Below are 22406 nucleotides of genomic sequence, written 5' to 3'. Positions count from 1 at the left end.
AGAGGTACAAGCTCTGCATTTATTTCTCAGCAGCTTCACACCACTGAGACTGGCTTGGAGAGAGAGCAGAGCATGGTGAGGCTGCAGCCTGCAGTGCTCTGGGCAGGACAAGCCCCAGGACACCCAGAGGTTCCCACAGCTGCTGGCTTGGGCACTTACAGGTGCTGAAATGCCTTGTGCTTTGCATCTGGCACCCTGACTTACCCACCCTGCACTCTCCACATCTGGGAACTACGTTTAAACTCATTTGTAAACTTTCTATCTGGCCAAAACTTTTCATGAACCTAGCCTTGAAACTGGCTGTCTGGGTGACCCTGCTACAATAACACGCAATTCAAACATCACAGAAATCAGGCACAAAGAGTAGGACTAATGCAAAGTGCAAAGACCAGCACCAACAAAACCATTAACTGTGTCAGGAAGAGCACGTTTCTCAAATTTCAAGAGAGCTGAAGGAAGGAATTGTATTTCAGACAGAAACCAAGGACCAGCCGATAATCCTCCAAGTCCCTGTGCTTTACCCTTGCACATAGCTTAGTTTCAGAAAGCTACTGGGACAGCAAGAGCAGGGAACCAGCCTGTTGTTCTGTGGGCAGGGTTTGCAGGGGAAGTCTGGCAGCTGCGATGGCCTCAGCAGCTCGGGCTGCCCTGCAGTGCAGCTGTGGCCACTCGGGTCACACATGGCTCAGGGGACGGCAGCTCCCGCAGCTCTGCAAGAGTGCTGCCAGCAGCAGCCCAGGAAAGCTGCTGCCCCACAGGAACCCCTCCCCAGGGACACCGAGTGACCCACCCCGGCTGCACAGTGCCCTGACCCCAGCTGGCACCACAGCCCAACCCGAGCTGAGCCTCCAGGGACACAACAGCAAAGACCGAGCACGCACGGCACGGCACGGCATGGCCTGCCACCAGCCAGGACCCACATTACCACCCCCAGTCTCATCCAACCCCAAGGGCAGGAGGCTGGCTAGTGGGGAGCCTGGGAAGCAGGGCTAGTCCCAGGCTAATCCAACCCGCTGGAGTTCTGGGCAAGACTCATGATCCTGCAGTTTTATGTCATTGCACATAACTACATACAACCTCTCTGAGCCCGCGGCCTCTTCAACAGCTTGTAGTAGAGACTTTCTCTTTAAAGTGAAAGACAAACTAAGGAAATGCTTTCTTAGAAAAACATGCCAACCAAAAGCTAATCCTGAGAGAGCCTTGCTACTATGGCAAAAACCTGACCTACTGCCAAAAGTGACAGCCAATGCCACCACAGGAGGAACCACGTGCTGGTTTTCATCTTTGGCACACTGTCCAAGCACTGCCCCAAGGACTGGCATTGCTTCTCAAATGCAAATAAAAAAATGCATGAACTTCAGACCTGTAAAGCTTCTAGAAATAACAACTTTCCAGCACAACCAATGGAGCACAATGCAGGAAAGTAAAGCAAGTGCTGGGAAGCTGTGCCAGAAGAGGGGTGTGCTGCCAAGTTTAGTCATGTACAGACAATGAAGGTAAACACAGGACTCTGCAACATGGTGCTGGTTTTACTGTGCAGGAGGCAGTTCTGAGTCTGCAGGTGGATTTATCTCAGTGCGTGTTCCTGACCTACTTACTTCCACTTTTCAGCTGGGAAACCCAGGAGCAAGGCTGCTCAGGCAGAGCAGAGAGCTTCCAGTGGGAGCTCAGCTTTTATCCCACTGACAGAACCGCCCCGAACATGATTCCCTCAGGTTCCCATCCCTCATCTTGCCGTGCAGATGCTGTGTTATCACACTCCTTTCCTCTTCTTAACCTTGTAGCAGTGATCAGATTTCTCTTGCACAACTTTCCTCCAACTTGTCCCCCCCAAGCCTGCTAGAGCTGCGTATTAAAAACCCCGACTGCCAGCAATTCAGTCCTTTCCAAAACACCACTGAACCTCCAAGGTTGGGCAACAGACAGCGATAGCAGATCCCCAGATTAAGAATCAGCCTTCTGACCTTGTTGCTAATGCACAGCTACACTTGCCTCCACAGCACTTTTCCATTAACACCTGCATTCTCCGCTGCTCCAACAGAAGACGCATCTGAAAGCAGGGCTGTCTGGAGAGCTGGGGACAGAGGGACTGAGCCAGGAGAAAACTAATCTGGGCAGGGCAAGGTTGAAAGGCATTTTACAGCAGCTAGAAACACTGCTAAACTTGTACGTGAGAAACTTGTTCTAAGGCAGAGAAGACTGTAGGAATAAAAGTAATCCAAGAAAGGCCGTACACAATGGCTGTCTGATCTCACACCAGCTGATAGCAAAGGTAACAACTCAAAACTGAGCCCATCAGAAATCATTACAGGAACCCCAAGTGTCCATGCTTTTGTGTTTCTGCACTCAGGAGGTCAGAGTAGCCTCAACAGTTTCTAGGCTGGGGGAAGAGAGCAGCAGCCATCAGCCCTCTCATCTGGCACAGAGCCCAGCACCCCAGCCTGGGTGCCTGGCACAGCTCAGGGGGGTTCTGCAGCCAGGAGCCCACTCACAGCCTGCCCATGGCTCCAGGTACCGAGAGCTGCCCCCAGACACAGCCAGTGCCCCCCTACAGGGGTGCTCTGCAGGGCACACAAGCAGTGGGAACACCAGAGCCCAGGAGCCAGAGCTTGTGAGGCCGATTCCAAGGTGGCCAGGATGGCCCTGCTCCCAGGCGAGACCTTCCTCTGCTCCTCCCCAAATTCCACGTGCCATGCCGAAAGGATTCTTCCACCTTCCACCCTCCCTCAGCAATCAATTGTGGCTGGAGAGGCAGAGATTACACTACATAACTTTTTAACCTGGTTGCTGGCACTGCAGGCATGATGCTTGCTTCAAAATTCAACGCGGGGGTGAGAGAGGGAGGCTACGAGCACTGAGCTTCCCACTGCTGAACTGCATCCAACCTGCTCCACTACCAAACGCCGGTGAACTTTGCTTCAGGTGACAAACTTCAAAAATCCACCTCGATACCATAAAAACAGCGGGGGATGGAAGCAATTTGTGGGTCAGTCAGGGGATTCACGTGCCTCGGGACGAAGGCCAGCCACAAGCCACACTGCTTCCATGCCTTTTGCTTTAGAGACCAGAGAAAAGAGCTGAGCCTGAGATGGGTGCTCAGGCTCCTAAGTTCTTGAAAGTACAAACAACTAAACGGAGCAAACCCAGGGCAGCTGGAGGCATCTCAGGGTCAGTGCCAGCCCAGGAGCTGGCGCTGAGAGCAGTGAGGACATGGAGCTGCACGCTGTCCCCGAGCCTGGCCTGAGCCACTCAGGCTCCGACACAGAGCAACAACAGCCAGCAAATAACTGGTTAAACCTGCAATTTCCAGCTGAGATGTCGAACAAGCCTCTGCCCTTTCCAGGAAAGCTCTTGCTCATGAGTATTGTCTAACGTGTCAGTGGCGGCCGCAGCCCGAACTTGCAGGAGGACCCAGCCCTCTGCTGTGCCCGCCACCCCCGGGACCGGCATGTCCGCCCACCGGCAGCGCCACGCGGTGCCCGGAACGAGCTCGGCTCCCGCAGCCCGGGCCGGGAGCGCCCTCCGCGCCCACGGGCTCCGGGAGCGGCCCCCGGGCCGAGCCGCTCCCCGCGGGCCGGGCACGGCGCTCCCGGCCCGGGCCCCCCCGCGGCCGCGCGGTGGAGCGGCCCCATGAAGGTGACCTTCACCGGGCCCGGGGCTCCCGCTGCGCCGGGACGGGCCCGCCCAGGCCCGGGGCCCCGCCTGACCCCGCGGCTCCCCTGGGCCCCGGCCGCGGCCCGGCCCCGCTGCGGCACGGGACGGCACCCGGAACCGCGCGGCCCGGCCCCGCTGCGGCCTCCGGCCCCGGCAGCCAGCGCAGCTCCGGGGCCGCCGGGAGCATTCTCGAGGCAGGCAGGTGCGCGCGGCCCCGGCACGACTCCCCGGCAGGAACGGAGCCCCTGGGCCGCGGGCGCACGGCCCCGCCGCGGGGCGCGCCCGGGCCGCTCCGCCGGGCTGGCCCCGGGTGGGACGAGCCGCCCGAGCTGCCGTAACCGGCCCGGCTCCCCTCCGCAGCCCCAGCCCGGCTCCCGCAGACCCCCGCGACCTTTCCGGCGGCAGCTAAGAGCCCCGGCGCCGGAGAGGGAGCGGTGGGTTCGCACCGCTGCTCCGGGCATCCTCGGGACGGGCATCCCCCGCGCCGTAGCCCGGCCCGCGTTGCCGCCGCAGGCCCCGGCCCAGTTCCTTACCGGGGCGCTGCTGCGTCTCGGCGGGCCGGCTGTCGCGGGGTGCCGGCTGCTGCTGCTCGGCGCCCTGCGCGGCCGGCACGGCGGCCGGCGGCATCTCGCCCGCTCGGATGACCATGGGCCCGCCGAAGGACAGCGCCGTCCGCCCGCCCACGTGGTGCGGCCCCGCCGCCGCTACGGCGCCCGCCAGGGCCCAACCCCTGCGCGCCGGCAGCGCCTTAAAGGGGCCGCGCCCGCAGCCGCGCGCACCGCCCGCCGGGCCAGGCCCCGCTCCGCTCCGCCCGGCCCCGCTCAGTTCGGCCCCGCGGAATTCGGGGTACGGCCCAGGGACACCTCCCCCTCATAGCCCGGGGAAGGTCACTGGCCCCCGGCGTCCCGCCCGAGGCCGCAAGGTCACCGTGCAGCGCCGGGGGCCCCGCGGTGCCCCCTTGCCCGGGGGGCAGAGCCGGGAGCGGGCAGTGCGGGCCCATCCGCCCCGCAGCACCGCGCCCCGCCGGGCGGGCACGGACACGGACACGGACACGGACACGGACACGGACACGGCCCGGGGCGTTCAGGGGACACAGCAGAGCGGAGTTTGGACTGGAAGGGACCCCCGGTTCCACTCCCTGCTGTGGGCACGGACACCTTCCCACAGTGCAGGCGGCTCCGAGCCCCGCTGCACCCCACAAGTTATATTCCTTTAAACAGGAGTCTGCAGCCGTGGATGGAAATGTTGGGAAAATCTTTAATTGTAATAAATAATGGTTGGTGATAGGTAAAAAAACCAAAACAAACAAAAACAACAACAAAACCAACAAAAATCACAACCAACACAAAACAAAAATTCCAACCAAACAAAGGAAGGATGTTCTTTAACGTTTGATCTTTGTCACTTTCAATCCTAACCAACAAGAAGGGATATTTAATCCATGAAACACATAGTAGCTAACCAGCAAGCTGTAAGTGATGACCATGTGTTAGAAAACCAAGTTTAGGGCTTGACATGATTCAGTGATCTAAGACCTGGGGGAGGAAGTTAACATAGCTTGAGCGGAAGGATGTTACCGTTAATAATGGGCACAAAGAGTGCAGAATTTATGGGCCACAAGGACGTTTGGCTGGATTCCCCAAGATAAGGACCAACTAATAAAACTGACTCAGTGATTGTGCTGAAATCAGCTCCAAAAGGGTAGAAGGTAATTCTGGTAGGGGGGGTCTGTGGCCATCAACCCACAGACCACTGATGCTAGAAATCAACCGACCCAAAAGAGGAGAAAGACAATCAGCATGGGAAGCGGGGAATCATTGACCAATAGAGAATACTAATTAATAGGAGAACTACGTAATTTGTGGCCAATGCACACTAATTCCTTTGTTTGCTAAAATGTATAAATTGTTAAAAGTTTTGATTGCCATACATGTTAAGCGGAACAATCCCCCATGTGACCAGCACTGAATAATGTCAACTTTCTAACCAAACAAACTGATTGGAGAATTTATTTCCTGTTTCTCTGTGTCACTGTCCAGTCTGGCCTTGAACACTTCCAAGAATGGGACAGTCTCAGCTTCTCTGGCCAGCCTGTGCCAGGCCCTCCCCAGCCTGACAGGGAACAATTCCTTCCCAATACCCCATCTAACCCTGCCCTCTGGCAGTGGGAAGCCATTCATTCCTCCTTGGCCTGGCACTCAGATCCTGATAATGATCCCCCCATCTACCTGCAGGCCCCCTGCAAGAACTGGGGTGTCCCTCTGAGCACTCCCCAGAGCTGTGGAAGAGCTCTGAGGGGGTGAGGTAGGAGCCAGTCCTGGGACAGAGACAGAGATGCTTCTGTTTTGTGCTGGAGGTCCTGCATTCTGGGGTAGGACAGTACCACCCTGCAGATTTCAGTCTCTTTATTAAGAAAAAGGCATATTACAACAACTTCTAAAGTACAGCTCCATACTCTAGTCTCTGGGTGTTAACACATTCTAAAAAGCACTTGGTTAAAAAGCAAAGTTGACAAGAATATCATCCTGGCAAAAAATGGTGGCATGTAGCAAAATGAACATTCAAACGAAGCAGAGCAGTGTCAAACCTTTGGCATCTGTCCCTCTGCGGCGGCGCTCCCCAGCACGAGGCACAGGCGTTTATTGTTCTCACTGAGCTCCACAAACCCAGCCAAGGACAATGTTTTTGCTCCAACGAAACCACAGCTGCTCTGGGACCAGGGGAGCTGAGACCAGAAATGCTGTCCTCCCCATCTCTCTGCCTGAGCCCTCCCAGGGGTCCCAGCACAGCTCTGGCCAGGCAGAGGTGATGTCCCCACCCCACTGGGGTGACAGTGGCCTTGAAACACACAGACAGGGCTTGTCCTTGTGGGCTGAGGGGGCTGCAGCTCAGGGCTGTACCTGCAGCCTCTGCTGCTTCAGACATGCAAAGATTTGGGGCATTCCCAGGGCCTGGTAGTCTAATTCCTGCGATAATTGCAACAACAGGAAAGGGGAGCTTTCTTGGAAGCTGCAAGATGACTGAAATCTATCAGGAAGAGCCAGGAGGCATGACCACACCCTGGCCAGGGAGGACCGGGCACTGTTTGGGTGTGGGTTGGGTGCACCTCTCACACACCCTGGTAGCTTCGCCCCCTGTTCCTGCCCGAAGGTGCGAGGAGAGGGAGGGTGACGCGAAGGGATCAGATGTGGTGGCAGTACCGAGTGCCACCCTCCGTGTCCTGCCCGGGGGGACCGTCCCTCCATGGGGCTGGGACAGCAGCGTCCCTGCAGGGCCAGAGCTGGCAAGGAGGACACAGAGGCAGAAATGGGGCCCTGGGGAGCAAAGGGCAGCTCTGATGGCGAGGGCACACGGTGCTTTGATCCTTGTGCTTTAACTGGCCGTGGTGTCTGGTGCTCCTCCACAGCTGCTGGGCTCATCGATCCTGAGCTCCTCCTGCTCACACAGCCACACTCAGCACTGCTGATCTTATCCACAGATCTCAGATGCCTGCATGAGGCAACCCAGAGGCGTAAGGGAGTTCTCTGCCATCCTGTTGGCAGCCAGGCGCCGACAGTGCAAGAGGGTGACAAGAACAGGCGTGCAGCGAGGCGGCTGTGGCGTCACTACAGCTAGACTGGCTCAGCAGGGCTGCTGGGACACGAGGGCTGCTGCTCTAGGAAAGGCAGGGTGGTGTGGCTTCATTGGGGCAGCAGGAGCCAGTTCACCAGGCTGGACACAAGGACTCTGAAAGGTTCACCTGACTCCCAACAATGAAAGTCCCTTGTTGTGCTGCTGATTTACCTTCCTAGTGTGCAGAGCTTGGGGAGAACTTGGGAAAAAGCAGAGCAATCCCTTCACACTGCTGGCTCCAGCCACTTCAGACAGGACGTTTCTTGCTGTGCCACTGCCACCTCTCCTGGGCACCGAGGAAAGAGCACCCCTCAGTCCCTCCAGAGCACCCATCAGCTGGGCCATGAACCTGGCTTGGCCTGCCATAAGGCAATTCACAGAAAGCTTCCTTTCCTGGGCCTGGCCCAGGTCAGACTGTCTCAGCACAGAGCCATGCAGCAGTGGGAAGGCTGGGAGCCTAGTGGGGATGGGAAGGACATGGCTGGGAGTGCTTAGATTAGCTCCAGCAAACACATTCAGAAAATATGGCTTTTTAGTTAACAGGGTCAAGAAGAAGAACTTCCTGACTAATCTTCCCAGGGTTAAATAAGTCCAGGGGAGCTGCACCCCGTTGCAGGACTGGCTCTGCCACAGCGAGTGCAGTGGGTGCATCTTCCCCCATCCACTGCTCACCTCACACCTGCTGCAAGGTGCATTTGAGACATCCCTATCTCAGACAGCATTAGGAAAAATAATGATGAAAATAATAATAATAATAATAATAATAATAATAATAATAATAATAATAATAATAATATAAGGAAAAGAGATATTAGCAAACCAAGCACATCAAATCCATAAGCCTCTGCAGAGCTAAGAGCAGAAGGGGGTGCAGAGGAGAGGAGCCCGGCTGTTGCTCTGTAGACAGCTCTCAGCACGTGGTGGTTCACACACACAGGACGTTGTTCAACAACCGAGCGTTATTGCTATGCTTCCATTTCCAGTCTAATCATTAAGCTTTACAGCACCAAGCCCTGCCCGTTCCGTCGCTGTGGGCGGCTGTGCTCCTCAGTCTGTGCTTTCAGGAGCGCGGCGCGGGCCGGAGCTGAGCGCGCCCTTTGGACTCCTGAGGAGTGCAGAGCACTGACTGATGCACCTACAGATCCCTGTGACACCTTACAGGCTAAGGGGGGAGGCTACGAGAGCCCTCCACTCCAGGAGGGGAGGGCAGGCCCTGCCTGGGCCCCAGGGGCTCTCAGGCTCCCGGTGGCTCCAGCAGCCTTCTCAGTAAAAAATAGGAATACTGTCTTTTTGATTTTTTTTGGATCATTTTGATCTCTTTGATCATTTTATATAAATACAAAGATTAAAATAATTTATCTCAACATTATTTCTATTACAATCATACAGTGTTTTCCCTTCAAAACAAGTGCACGTATGTGTGTGTGTATATATATATATATATAAGTGTATATATAGTATCTCTAGAGCTTCCCTCCCCCCTAAGAAAAGCAGCAGTGACTGAAGCAGGTACAGCACGCAAGAGCTGATCCTTCCTGCTCCAAGGCAAATGTGCCCAAGGAAAAGTGCAGGGCTCACCCTGACAACTCATCTCCAAGCACATTACATTGGCATGAAGGGGGGAGCAGGGGTGCTGGCTCTCCCTCCCTTGGGGAGCCCCCTCTGCCTGCCCGCCCGCGGGGCTCCAGACCCGCCCAGCTGGGCAGGGACCGGCATGGGGGACTGCAATGAGATCAACTCCTTGAGCAAGCTGCTAATTACTGCTGGAGAGGAAAGGGCCCTGCAGCTCAGACAGGGTTGCTTCATTTACATACTAGGCACTACGGATGATGATTGCTAGGAAGGTATTTACATAGGAGAAGGATTATACTTCTCCCTCCACTTTTCAATGCTCAGTCATAAACACCATGATCTCATGAAGAAGTTTGTAATAAGGATGCAACACACTGTGTCTATCAGGATTGTCTAGGAAGGATGGGAAGGAGCTGTGCACACCCCAGCTGCAGCAACAGCCGAGCACACAGGGACAGGCGTCGCCTCTTTCACCCCAGGACAGGGGAGACAAATCTGCAGCAGAACCTCTCAGAACCTGAGAGAAACAGCGATTTCCAGAGGCCAGTACGGGCACAACACTCCCAGAACTGTGCCGCTGGAGCCCTGGGGCTGCTCCCCTCACAGCCCGGCCCTCTGTGCCCCCGAGGGTGGGTGAGAGCAGGGCCCCAGCACACCCAGCTCGCCCTGAGCGGGGCTTGGCAGAGCCTGCCTGGGTCACTGTGCACAGGGAAACAGCGGGATGCATTCTGCAGCCTTGCCGGGGAGCTCAGGGCTTTCTCCCTCATGTAGCTGTTCCTCAGAGCCCAGCAGGGCGTTACCAGAGCCCCCCGTGCTGCCCTGCACTGCCCAAGCTGTGCGGGCAACCTGGGCATGGGGAGCTCTGCAGGGACGGCCTGTGAGCGCCCTGCTGGGCTCCCTGCAGCCTCCCACAGCTGCTGCAGTCTGCGAGGCGAGCTGGGGCTCCTGGGGCTCTGCACCGCCCAGGCAGCAGCTCCAGCTACCTCGGGGGCTGCAAACATTTCCCACTGGAGCTTCCGTGCCCCAGGAGCTGCACACCTCGGCCTGGCTTGAAGCCAGGCTGCTGCCTGGGCACTGTGAGGGGAGCCCTGCCCAGCGTGGCTTTGCTGGGCTCTTTCCCAAACCCAGAACCCAGGGCTGTGTTAGGGACCATGGGAGCAGCTGGGGAGTCCCAACCCTCAGGTCTTGCCCTCCAAAGCCTGACTAGTCACATAACAGCCAAAGAAAAGGTACAAAAGCCACTAATTTCTGCCCTGCTAGTGCAGCTCATATGCTTTGGGGTTTGTTTTTACTAAAGAGCTGGTTGGCGACTGCTGCTGTAAATCTCATAAAGCATTTTAATAGAGTATATAAATATTGGACTACAAAAATAGACAGCTCTGACTGCACGGGCACACTGAGGGTGAGTGTGGGCAGGCCAAGCCTCGCTAGTCTATGAGAGTGATGTCCTTCAAGAGGTTTCAAACTGAACTGGAAGGAAATGGGGTTGGATGTCACCCTGCAGCTCCCTCCTGCCCACAGCAGCCGCGGGGGCAGGGAGGTCCTGCGGGAGGCTGCTGCCCAGGGGCTGGCAGGGCGCTGGCTGCAGGCAGGGCCGCTCCCGGCCGGCCAGCCGGGCGGGCAGCCCACACGCCAGGGTGAAACCTGCCCTGGAGCTGCCCTGGGCACCACCGCAGCACAGTGACCTTCGCCCTGCCCCTACAGTGGTGTTTCACAACACCCAGGGAGAGATTGTAAAGCTGACGGTTTGGTGGAAATGGGGCAAGGCTGCCCCGGCGGGGCGAAGGCAGCTGGGTATGGCCGCTGTGCTGGGAAGGACGGGAGGCAATGCGGGAGGACCGGGCGCTGCTCAGCCCTCAGCAGCGAGCCCAGACCTGGCTGCGGATGAGACTGAGAACCACAATGCTGGTGCCGAGGAGAGCACGGGGTGCAGCCCTGCTCCGGCAGCACGTGGAGCCCGGCTGCAGCGGCCGAGGAGCCACGGAGTGTCCAGCAGGACGGACAATCCCGGCACTCGTCCAGCTGCCTTGTCCGAGTCCTGCGTGCGACCGCGATGAGGGGAATCCGCGTTGGAGACAGCGAAACTGCTGCACGGGGAGCGTGGGACAGGGCTGGCCAGCACAGCAGCACTGTCCCTGTGGAAGGGCATCCCTCCGTCACCCACGGGATCCACCTCGTTCGGCTGCCTGCGCTCCGGAGAGCCCTGCTGGTGCTGTGCCCGGTGCCGGGATGGCCAGGCTGGGCTCACGCCGCGGCGCCGAGCCGAGTGCTGCACGGCCTGCTGCTGCTGTGCCCACTCCCAGCGCCCCGGGCCACGGAAACCAGCCTGGCGCCCGCTCTGAGGGCAGCAGCAGCGGGAAAATCTCATTTCTAAAACGCTTCCTCTTCTTTCTTTCTTTCCTTTTTCCTCGCAAGCTCCGGACAGGCGCTCGGACGTGTCCCCCTCGCAGCCCGAGCGCTGGATGCTCCCCTGTGCCGCGGCATCGCCGGTGACATCCCTGGCTCAGACCTTTCGGGGACCCTGCCTGGCTGCCGGTGGGTGGGAAGCGCGTGCAGGGCTCCGCTTTCGGCCGCCCCTTCCTCTCCACCGGGGATGGGGAAGGAGCCTCGGCCGGCGCCGCCCGGTGCCGCCGGGCTCAGGCCGTTCGGGCCGGTCGGGCCGCGCCGTGCCCTCGCCGCTACTCCTGGGCCCGGGGGGCACCGTGGGCACCGTGGGCACCGGAGCCCTGCCTCTTGCTGGGCTCGCCCTTGGCCGACCTGGCCCTGGCCGCCGGCTCCTGCCGTGGGGCCCGCTGGCCCCGGGAGGCCGCGGCGGCGCCGGCCGGGGCGCGGGGCGGGCCCGGGGGCTCCGGCGGCGGCGGCGGCGGGCGCTGCGGGCCGTGCGGCCGCGGCGCGTACAGGAACAGCGCCGGGTCGGGCATGGCGTCGTGCTCCTCCGGCGCCGGGTCCCGGGGCCGGGCGCCGTCCCCGGGCGGGCGCCGGGCGGGCGCTCTGTGGCCGCGGCGGCGGGGCCGGGGCTCGGCCGGGGCCTGCTCGGGGGGCGGCCGCCCGCCCGCCCGGGGGCCCGGCAGCCGCTGGGCCGTGGCGTGCAGCTGCAGCGACAGGTAGGCGGCCGCCTCCGTCTGCTTCTGCAGCTCGGTGTCGAGGATGGTGACGCGGTGGCTCCGGCGTTTCAGCTCCTCCAGGAACCGGCGCTCCTTGCTGCGGAGGCTGGAGCGCAGCGCAGCCACCAGCGTCTCCTTGTGCTGCAGCTCCTTGCGCAGCTCCAGGTTGTCCTTCTCCTTCTCCTGCAGCTGCGCCTCCATCGCCCGACATTTCTCCTCCAGCTCGCGGTCCAGGACATCTGTGGGTCAGGGCACAGAGGGGTCAGGATGGGGAGCGGGGGCTCAGCCCCACTGCTCCTGGCTGGACGTGGCTGCTGACCAGTCCCTGGTGCCAGCATGTCCCAGCAGTGCCATTGAGGCTGCTTGGGTGCTTCTTGAAGTCGGGAAAAAACCCCTTTGAGCTGCCCGAGCACGGGCTCACTGCCAGCACAGGCACAGGAACCCCGGCATGTGTAACACCCGAACGTGGGGTGACAGCAAAGGCAGTTTCAGTGGAGGATGTTGTTGCCATGGAACCTGCTGCCTATACCTTGCTGCAGTTTTAAAATTTCCCTAGGTAAGTAGCTTTTCACCCTAAAAGTGACTTTGAATGTGTGCAGAGGGTGTGGGGGAGCACACGGGCTGGAAGAGAAAAGGAAATTATGCAGGGAAACCATCAGCCCAAGTTTGGAGGACTTCTGGCCTCAAGCCCTGGGATTCCAGAGCATGGTTAGTCAGGATGGAGATGCTAATCCACGATTACAGAGGAATTGGGCTGCACTCAGCAGGGAAGAAGCCTCCATCCTGGGACGAGGGAGCGTGTTCTGGGGAATGCTGTCCTGGGGCAGGATGGCCAGGCAGCTTGGGGAATTGGCAGCTTGGGGAATTTGCAGCTTGGGGCTCTGGAGCCAAGCCCAATGGGCAGCAGGAGGGATGAGGACTCCTGACCCCAGCCCTGGCTGCCTGCTCCAGCACCCAGCCCTTGGCAGGGTGCAGGCTGGCACCTGCCCACGCTCCCAGGCCTGCCCAGGCCTGCTCCCATCCTCTGCAATAATCTGCTTTTTATGATGTGATTGGCAGCCACTTACAGCCTCAGCTCCTCAGTGTTTCTGCAGCTTTATAATGAGGTCTTAGGGAGGCAGTTGCAGGCAGTAATTATTGCATGAACGGCACTAGAAGAGCAATCATTTGATGGCATCGTAAATGAGGTGCTGCCCCATAAATGTGGCAAAGTGATTGTGCAGCTCTAAAAGGCTGAAGGATGGGCAGGCACCAGGGATGAGACTCACTACGTTGTGGCTGGTGATGGCACCCGGTGGGCTGGGCACCAGGCCCTATGCCAGCAAGTGCAGAGAAGGGACCCCATGGGAGGGGCTGGGAGTTTGGAATTGCCATGGAGCCAGCCCTGGCACTGCGTGAGGGTGCCAAGGACCCCGCTGGCCCCAGTGGGAACAGCCCGCACCCACCCTGGACCGGCTGCCCTGGCGCTGAGGACAGGGCACAGGCTGGGGCTCGGTGCCAGGCACCGTGCCCAGGCAGCGCCAGGGAGGAGCTTCTGTTTCATCTGTGGGTAGAGGAGGGAGAGGAGCCAGGCTGCTCCCAGAGCAGCCCCTGCCGGCCGCGGGGCTCCCAGGCATCAGCAGCAGGCTGTGCACGCTGCCTTCCAGTCCTGCCCTCAGCCCCCTGCCCCTCAGGCACGGTCCTGTGCCCCCCCTGCAGCCCTGATGGGCCCCTCTGCACCCACACCTGCTCCCCCTTATCTTGTGCCCAAAGCTGTGCTCTCACCTTGTTGGCGGGCCTCCAGCTCCTTCATTTCCAGGTCATGGGTGAGCTCTGGAAGAGAAATCCAGCAGGACTGAGGAGGAGCATCCCACCCCTTCTGTGCTCCCCATATCTTCCTCTGCTCCCTTTGGGGCACTGGACATCACTGTGGCTGCAGTGATTTCTCTGCCCAGCCTTCATGGGAGTGTGGCCATCTTGGAGCACCAGCCACAGGCTGAGCTAAAAATAGGCAATTCTGGCAATTTGTATGGTATTAAGCAGCCTCATGGCTAAGACATTGTCTGCGGGATGCTCTGCTCCTCTGCCTTTCCTTTTTCTGAAAGAGCTGCTGAACCATTTTCAGTACTGTAAACCAGGACAAAGAGCAGAGCAATGGATTGAAAATAGACCAAAGTGTAAGCTGCCACCCAAAGCATTTCATAATTTACTGCTCCGGGCTGATCACTGCCTCTGCACGTGACGCAAGCAGGGATGGCCTCGTCCCAGCACGATGTGCCTGCAGAAGGATGCTGCCCTGCTCCAGGGCAACGTGGACCATCCAAATCCCCTCCAAATCTCAGGAGCTGCAGCACCCACCTGCCTGCTCAGCCCCAACACGCTGCCTCCTCTCTGCTGCCCTTTGCCTGCTCACTTTCTAGCCCCAGGCTACAGCACCAGGTCACACAGTGCAGCTCAGGGACCTTCTGGAGTTCACTTTACCCTGCACTCTTACAGACAGTCCCTTTTGAATTAATTATCACAGCCCACCCAACCACTAACAGCCCTGAGCAGAGGAAGAGAGTGGTAGCAGCAGCATTCAGCTGTTTGGGGGCTATTTTTTCCACTGAAAATGAGTTCAAATGGTTAATCTTTGCCCTACATTTTTCTTTTAATCTGCTTTTGTGTTGACTCTAATCCTCATCACTGCCATCCTTCTGAAACCGAACGCTTGTCTCAGACTGCTCTGCCTGTCTGTCTTGGAAAACAAATCTGTAGTGAGGAGGCAGAAGTACCTGAGACCGTAATGCAGTTTCTGGAAAGCGTTCAGCACTCTTGACTGCCCCAGTGGGAATCAATGGCCGTTGTTGTGCTATTTTTCTGAAGCTAAAATAATAGGTTTGGAGTCTCAGATATATTTCAAATGAAAACCAAAGCAGCTGCCTATTTCCAAAGACATCATCCTGCTGAGCAAGTGCAGGGATGATGCACAGCCTGGAGTCCCAGTTTCTGTGCTGGATCCAGGGGACTGGTGCTGATCTGCTTCAGTACCATCCCCATGACCCCTGAGGGGCAGCTGAGAACCACTGTGGGAGGGAGAGCCTTTCCCACAGGGATACCTCAGAGAGACCAAGGGGATAGTGAAAAAGTCAGAAACAACAGTGCCAGGGCAGCAGGCAAGGCTCCACAGGGCCACATTGAGGAAAAACTGACCTAAAGACTCTACTCTCCTCCTGCAAACAGCCCCCCAGATAATGACACTCAAATGTCAGGAAAGGCTCCTTAAAACTGCCCAGGGGTTGCCTGGCACTCCTGGCAGAAGCACACACCTCACCCAGGAGCACAGGACCCCTCTGGTCAGGTACAGCTGTCCTTGGGCCACACTGGGAAGGGGAGATCACCATGCAGTGGCTCATTTCAGCCCGTGGGGACAGACCCCCCAAGTTTGATTTAGGCAGGAGAACCCCACTGTTTTGTCTGCCTGAAGAGGTCGTAGATGAAACCATTAAAACAATGAAACAGAACAGCAAAAGCTCAGAAAGGATGGTGAAAAATAGCCAATTTTATCAGTGCAGACATTTCTTTGTTTCCCAGGAACCTGGGAGAATGAGAGGCTGGAAGACAAGGAGTAATTAGCTATGGCTGAATTATTGATGAGAGCAGCAGCACAAGCTGGAATGAGTTCCAGTGGTGGCAGAAGGCTGTGCAGCCATCGCTGCTGCAGGGGTGGCTGCAGGGGACTGTGACCCTGCTGCAGCTGTGCAGGGCCCCCAGCCTCGCCCTGCAGCCTCCTCTGCGCCCCTCTGTGAGCACCCCAGGCTGCCAGCAGGAGCCTTCCTGCCCGAGGAGCTCCCAGCACCGTGGCCGCCCAGCGCTCACCTGAGCAGTGCTTCTGCAGGCGCAGGATCTCCAGGTGCAGGTCGTGGAGCAGCTCCATCTGCTCCTTCTTCAGGAAAGCGATGTGCCGCTGCACACTCTGGATCTGGTGCTCCAGGGACACGGTCTCCATCGCAACCAAATTCACAGTCCAGGCCTGCAGGGAGTGGAGGTGGCTGGTGATCAAACGTGCAGCAGTGCCCCAGCCCCAGAGCCCTTGTGAGGGGCAGAGCCCCTGTGTGAGCCCCTCACAGAGGTGCAGGGTGGTGCCTCCTCTCCTCAACCCTCTCCACGGGGACTGTGGCTGTGGGCAAAGCAGCCCTGCTCAGCTGATCCCCAGGGAATGGCCTCAGCCCTCTCACCTTCCACTGCCTCTGGGGCCGGCTCCTGTCCTGCCTGCTCTGAGACTGCACAGGCAGGAAATCCTGCTGCATGAACCCTGGCATCACAGCATGCATGTCTGTTCTGAATTGGCCCTAGGAAATACTTTATCACTGAGTAGGATACATCTGGGACAGGATTGCTCCTCATTGTCCCCAGGTGGGAGTTGCACCAGAGACGATTTTGGCTCTCACTTGACAAGCCCCACATTACACAGCAGCGACTGCAGCAAGCGATCCGGCACATGAAAAATACAATATGCTGTGTCTAACCCGATCAGCACTGCATGGCTGCGAGAGTCACGTTGTCTTCCAGGAGAAGGAACATCTTCCCTGGTAATTTGCCTGGCAAACAAGAGCTGCTGGCAGGCTGTGCCAGGCAGCCAAGCTGGGCTGGGCTGGGCTGGGGGTCCATCCCCACGTCCTCAGTGGCTGTGGCAAAGCAGCTGCAAAAGGTGCCCACCTGTGCTGCTGCACGGAGAAATAAAAATAGCTCCTGAAAGAGCCCTTTATCCCAGGAAATACCATTTTGTGGTGTGTGGAATCTGTCCTTGCTCCCTACACACAGCCCAGAAGCAGGGAAGCTGCAGCAAATGAAGGTAACCTGGCAGAGTGGCTGGACTCAATGACCTGAAAGGTTTTTCCAACCTAAATGATTCTATGTGCCACAAGCCTGAGGGATGGAGTGCATCATCCTGTCCCTGGGCAGCTGTTTCCCACATCTAACTCCAGTTTTCTCTCTACAGACACTGCAGAACCAAGCGAGCACTGTGGCTCACTGTTCCAGCACCCCTGGCATGGTCACACAGGGCATTTTGCAATTCCTGCACCCGGAATGCATTTAAGATCAATCTCTCAGTACGTGGTCTTGGCAGTGCCCCAAGGTCAAAGCTTTGTTCCTGCCAAAGGCTCTGGAGATTTGTGACAATTCTACAGTCAGATCTCCTGTGTTTGATGAGGTGTGGGGTGCAGGCTGGTTGGGGACAGCTGAGCACCCAACCTGCTGGTAAAGAAATGATCCAAAGTGCATTGTCCTTATGGAAGGTGTCAAACCTGTGCCAGGGGGCTGGGGCTGGCCAGGCCATCCTCCTTGGAGGGATTTATGTCCTGATGCCAGTGCAAGAGTTATGAGAGTTATCTGGCATCTGCCAGAGACCAGGAATGCAAACCACACCATGGGTACATCTTCCTGCCAGCCCTGGCCGTGGTGGGCTGAGCTTCTTGATGGGAGTTGTGTTCCTCATCTCAGGAAACATCAGAAAGTAGGTTGGCCAAAGCCCAGGGGACACATACTGCTATTTTCAAGCACTTTGTTCTGTCTAGTAGAAATGTCTTTAGTAGAAATGGCTGCAAATTTTCCGTTGAACTTTCGCTTCTCCCCTTAAGTAGGAAATTGTTCTTTTTTTTAAACCAATGAAAATGTTTTCCTTTAAAAATAGTTGATAGATTTCAAGCTGCAAAAAAAAGTCAAAGAAAAAAAATCTGGGCTTGAGATCTGTTTGTTGTCTCTGATTTGGAAGCAAAGAGCCTTCATAATTTACCTGTGTATGCAGGAAGAGAAGTCTGTCTCCAGAATTGCAATGGGAAATCCTTAGTGGGTTTGAATCAGCTTTGCCTGTCCAACATGACTTTCATGTTTTCTCTAGAGAAGCAGCTCTCAGCTTGTGGCAGGAACATCTGAAGCCCCACGGGAGGGAGCGAGCGCCTCGTTTTGTTTAGCCATGACCCTCCCACCAGTACTGAGGGCATGGGGCAAGGCAGGGGTGGGACACAGAGGCAAGCAGGGCAGGAGCTGCCTTCACTGGAAATGAGGACAATGCTGGAAACAGTCGTGCTGTTGCCCAAGAGCAGCGAGGGGAGGAGCTCCCCAGAGATTCCAGGGACCTGAGGCTGCTTCTGTTCACCATTTGCAGCCCCGTGGCAGGGCCGTGTTGTCCCCTCTGCAGGTCCCACAGCTCTGCCTCACAGGTGATGATGCAAGAGCCAGAGCTGTTAAGGAAGATGCAATCTCATCCTGAGGCCTCAGTAACAGCAGTGTTGGAGTGTCCCTAACTGTACTCGAGGGCAGTAGATGAACATTTGCATCACCGTCGCTGGGGCAGTGTCCACCTTTTACCCCAAAGGAGTTCAGAACCAAACTCTCAACAGCTGGTATCCTCCCTCTAATGCTTCTGAAGGCAAGTGGGATTGCAGCAGCATCCTGAGCCTTTAGTTTGATGTGTGCCTTCTGTCATTTCACACAGTTCCATCCTGGGCGGTGTTGGGAGTTAATAAGGATTAGCTGCTGCTGCTGCTGGCTGATATAACACTTACAGGGTCACCAGCTCCCAGCTGGTAACACCAAAACTCCCTGTGCCGAGGCTTCAGAACACCCACAATGGTGATGTCCAAAAGACTGTGCAGTGAACCGTGGCAGGAACCTTCACCCTGTGCCACAGGCACGAGAGCCAAAGCACAGTGAGTGGGGCTGTCCTTGCCAGCGGCTCCTGCTGCCCCAGCTGGGCTAGTGTGGCTCCCAGGAGGATGGGTGTACTGCAGGGAGCAGGGACACGCTTGGTGCCCCACTCTGATCCCTGCTGAGTGTGGCTCCCAGGAGGATGGGTGTGCTGCAGGGAGCAGGGACACGGCTGGGGTCGCTCTGATCCCTGCTGAGTGTGGCTCCCAGCAGGATGGGTGTACTGCAGGCAGCAGGGACACGGCTGGGGTCCCACTCTGATCCCTGCTGAGTGTGGCTCCCAGCAGGATGGGTGTACTGCAGGGAGCAGGGACACGGCTGGGGTCCCACTCTGATCCCTGCTGAGTGTGGCTCCCAGCAGGATGGGTGTACTGCAGGGAGCAGGGACACAGCTGGGGTCCCACTCTGATCCCTGCTGAGTGTGGCTCCCAGCAGGATGGGTGTACTGCAGGGAGCAGGGACACGCCTGGGGTCCCACTCTGATCCCTGCTGAGTGTGGCTCCCAGGAGGATGGGTGTACTGCAGGGAGCAGGGACACACTTGGGGTCCCACTCTGATCCCTGCTGAGTGTGGCTCCCAGGAGGATGGGTGTGCTGCAGGGAGCAGGGACACACTTGGGGTCCCACTCTGATCCCTGCTGAGTGTGGCTCCCAGGAGGATGGGTGTACTGCAGGGAGCAGGGACACACCTGGGGTCCCACTCTGATCCCTGCTGAGTGTGGCTCCCAGGAGGATGGGTGTACTGCAGGCAGCAGGGACACGCTTGGTGCCCCACTCTGATCCCTGCTGAGTGTGGCTCCCAGGAGGATGGGTGTGCTGCAGGGAGCAGGGACACGGCTGGGGTCCCACTCTGATCCCTGCTGAGTGTGGCTCCCAGCAGGATGGGTGTACTGCAGGGAGCAGGGACATGCTTGGGGTCCCACTGATCCCTGCTGAGTGTGGCTCCCAGCAGGATGGGTGTACTGCAGGGAGCAGGGACACGGCTGGGGTCCCACTCTGATCCCTGCTGAGTGTGGCTCCCAGCAGGATGGGTGTACTGCAGGGAGCAGGGACACGGCTGGGGTCCCACTCTGATCCCTCCCTTGTGCTGTAGCCACTTTCCAGAGTAGTTCTAAGATGCCAAGGCAACTGGTGGTGGAAGCTCTCACAGTGGCTGTACTCTGTGATTTTGATGAGTTATGTGTCAGGTTACAACCGTAGAAAACAATCTCATTCATAATAAAAGCCAGGAGTAAGTGATAGCAGTCCTCTTTAGCTTGAAGGATGCTCCGTGCCCTTGTGCTTCTGAGAGTTGTACGTGTGCACACCCAGCAGCAAAGGAGGCAGCAGTCAGCTGAGCAGCGTGGCTTGCCCCTGTTCAAAGGTGACACCTACAGCCTGAGCTGGCCCCTGCTCCATGCAGAGCTCTGGCTATACAGTTCTCTCCAGCTTTGGGGACTGGACATCCACAGGCTTTGCTCCACCACCAAGAGCTTTCCAGGAACGAGGTTCCCTTGCTGATCCTCCAAGATTTTGAGCACAGAACTGGTGAGGTGGCACTGGGCTCAGCCCCCTCCAGTTCCCCACGTGGACTGACCGTGGGCATGGTCTCAGCTGCTGAGCCTTCCTGTGCACCTGCCTCTAAACCACGTTTTTTTCCACACTTCTTGTCCTTTCACTATGCAACCATGACCTTTGGCACAAGAATATTGAGAGTCCCGATCTCAGCTGCTTCTTTCAAATGCTGGTGGAAAACCCCAGTGAGATTTACAATTTCATCCCAATTTATCAAATTCTTATTTCACAAACCAAAATGACTGAAGCAGCCTCTTGGAGCAGCTACAATGACCAATTCAGTTGCAAGTCTACCAAGAGATGATTACCTTTGCACAGACAGGTTGATTGAGAGTTTGCTTCCAGGGCAAAACTCTGCTTAAGTCTGCTGTTCAATGTAAATCAGAATCCCAAAGCTCTGACCCAAGAAAAACCCTCCATCCCAATGATGCATCTGAAAGGGAGATGCAGTATTGCATATCTGTGTACCTCTGTACACACCATGGTCACACCGTGGTCTGGCCCTTATCTGTGATTATTATTTCCCATAAATGGCAAATTAGCTGGGAGTCAGGGGGCATGAGGTTTGCAGGAACAGGTCGATAATTTGTCCTGCTGTGGCTGCCAGCAACCTCTTCTCCATCACATTGAAACATACGCAGGAATAAACACTGATACACACTAGAAATCCATAGTGCTTGGTATTTCCAGCTCAAATAATACAAACTGCAGCAGTGCCACTAAGCTAGTGTATCTTTAAATGTAGGGAAATCAGGCAAGCAGGAGGCTCAGAAACTTGCAGAAGGTCACAGAGGCAGTGGCGATGCCAGGAATAGAAAGCAGAGGTGAAATCCTGGCCTTGGAAAAGTCAGTGGGAAACCTTCCCTGATCTCAGCAGAGGCAGAATTACACCCGGAGTGCTGTTTGCTATTCATTATCTGTCAGTATCTATTTACAGATAAAATCAATACAGATGGTGATTATAAATTATTGTTTCTTGCAATTCTCTGAGCACAACCGCCTGAGGAACAGCCCCGGTGACGCTCGTCAGGGGGCTGCGGAGGCTGAAGGCAAGTCCGTGCTTTCTCCTCCCGGCTCCGAGGGAATTCGCTATGGATGCAGCTCTGCTCCGGGAGAGGAACCGGGCCCTCAGCGCCGCTCCGGGCCGATCCTCCTCCCGGCGGGGCCCCCGCGGTGCCGCCGCTCGCTGGGGCTGGGCAGCGACCCTGCCCGGTGCCGGTGCCGGTGCCGGTGCCGGTGCCGCGCTCCGCAGCGGGCGGCAGAGCCCGGCGGGCTCGGGGGGGCCGCGGGGACCGAGCGCCGGCGGGCGGCACAGCCGGGGCGGCACAGCCGGGGCAGGGGCAGCCCCAGCGCCCGCGAGTCACGCACCGCGAGAGGCAGCTTCCAGAACGGGCACGGCGGGGCTGCGGGAACTTGTGCGGGGCCGGCCCGCAGCCCCGGGACCCCGCCCGCCCCGCGGCCCGCCCGCCCCGCGGCCCGCGGCCGGTGCCTTACCTGGGGGGAGCGGCGGGGCCCCAAGGGGCGCCCGCTGGGCGTCATGGGCGGCGGGGCCGGGGCCGGGGCCGGGGCCGGGGCCGGGGCCGGGGCGGGCCGGGGCCGCGCCGGCTCCGCGCTGCCCGCGCTGCCTGCGGCGGCCCCGCCTCGCCCGGCCCGGCCCCGCCGCCCGTAAACAGGCGGCAACGTGACCGGAACTGGGGAGCTCCGCCGGGGCGGCGGCGGCGGGCGGGCACAGACCCTGCCCCGGGGCCGGGCCGCGGCCGGGGCAGCCGCATCGGGCCGGGCGCCGCTCCCCGGGACCCTCGGCGAAGCGGGGCTCGGCTCCCCGGACCCTCGGGGCCCCGCTCCCGCTCCCCGGGACCCTCGGTGCGGCCGGGCCCCGCTCCTCGGGGGTCTCGGGGTGCCGGTGCCCGGGACCCTCGGTGCGGCCGGGTTCGCTCCCCGCCGCTCCCCGCCGCTCCCCGCCGCTGTCCGCGGTGCTGAAGCCGAGGCCGAAGCTGCCCCCGGGTCCCGCGGCCGCCGCCCGCTCGGCCCCGGGCGCGGGGACCCCCGAGCAGCCCCGGGGGTCGGAGCGGGGCTCTGTATCTGCGGGGAAGGTGGCGGCCGTGTGTCCCTGCGGGGGCTGCGGTGTCACCGCCGCTCAAATGCGGGCCGGGACCGGCTGCAGCCGGGAAACCGTCAAACCAGCGGGGTGTGGTCAGAGAGATGGGGATAAGAACTTGTTTATTCGAGTGGTTACTGATTT

The 22406-nt window shown here is 58.4% G+C and overlaps 2 protein-coding genes across 2 annotated transcripts in view; both read right to left on the bottom strand.

The window, feature by feature from the left end:
• Positions 1-4373, bottom strand: part of CLUH (CLUH binding protein of NUMT mRNA) — a 33121-nt gene extending 28748 nt beyond the window's left edge. Inside the window, exon 1 of the mRNA XM_054646856.2 lies at positions 4188-4373. Within this exon, the coding sequence (XP_054502831.1) occupies positions 4188-4302 (115 nt within the window). The 5' untranslated portion in view covers positions 4303-4373. The remainder of the gene's footprint in view (positions 1-4187) is intronic.
• Positions 4374-4891: 518 nt separating this feature from the next.
• Positions 4892-21819, bottom strand: CCDC92B (coiled-coil domain containing 92B). The gene is made up of 4 exons (XM_077188654.1): positions 21659-21819; positions 15780-15933; positions 13707-13754; positions 4892-12181 (listed from the first exon to the last, which is right to left on the bottom strand). Exons 1-4 carry the CDS (start codon positions 21701-21703, stop codon positions 11517-11519), a joined length of 912 nt encoding a protein of 303 aa, XP_077044769.1. The 5' UTR covers positions 21704-21819; the 3' UTR covers positions 4892-11516.
• Between the last annotated feature and the right edge of the window lie 587 nt (positions 21820-22406).

The sequence above is a fragment of the Agelaius phoeniceus genome, chromosome 20 (genome assembly GCF_051311805.1).
Source record: "Agelaius phoeniceus isolate bAgePho1 chromosome 20, bAgePho1.hap1, whole genome shotgun sequence".
Taxonomy (NCBI): domain Eukaryota; kingdom Metazoa; phylum Chordata; class Aves; order Passeriformes; family Icteridae; genus Agelaius; species Agelaius phoeniceus.
This window is presented reverse-complemented; position numbering and strand designations above follow the sequence as displayed.

Coding starts and splice junctions, on each gene's coding strand:
- CCDC92B (XM_077188654.1), bottom strand. CDS start 21,703: ATGACGCCCAGCGGGCGCCCCTTGGGGCCCCGCCGCTCCCCCCAG. Junction 13,755..15,779: donor CCTGCAGAAGCACTGCTCAG/GTGAGCGCTGGG, acceptor TTTCTCTTCCAG/AGCTCACCCATGACCTGGAA. Junction 12,182..13,706: donor GCTGGAGGCCCGCCAACAAG/GTGAGAGCACAG, acceptor CCTGACCCACAG/ATGTCCTGGACCGCGAGCTG.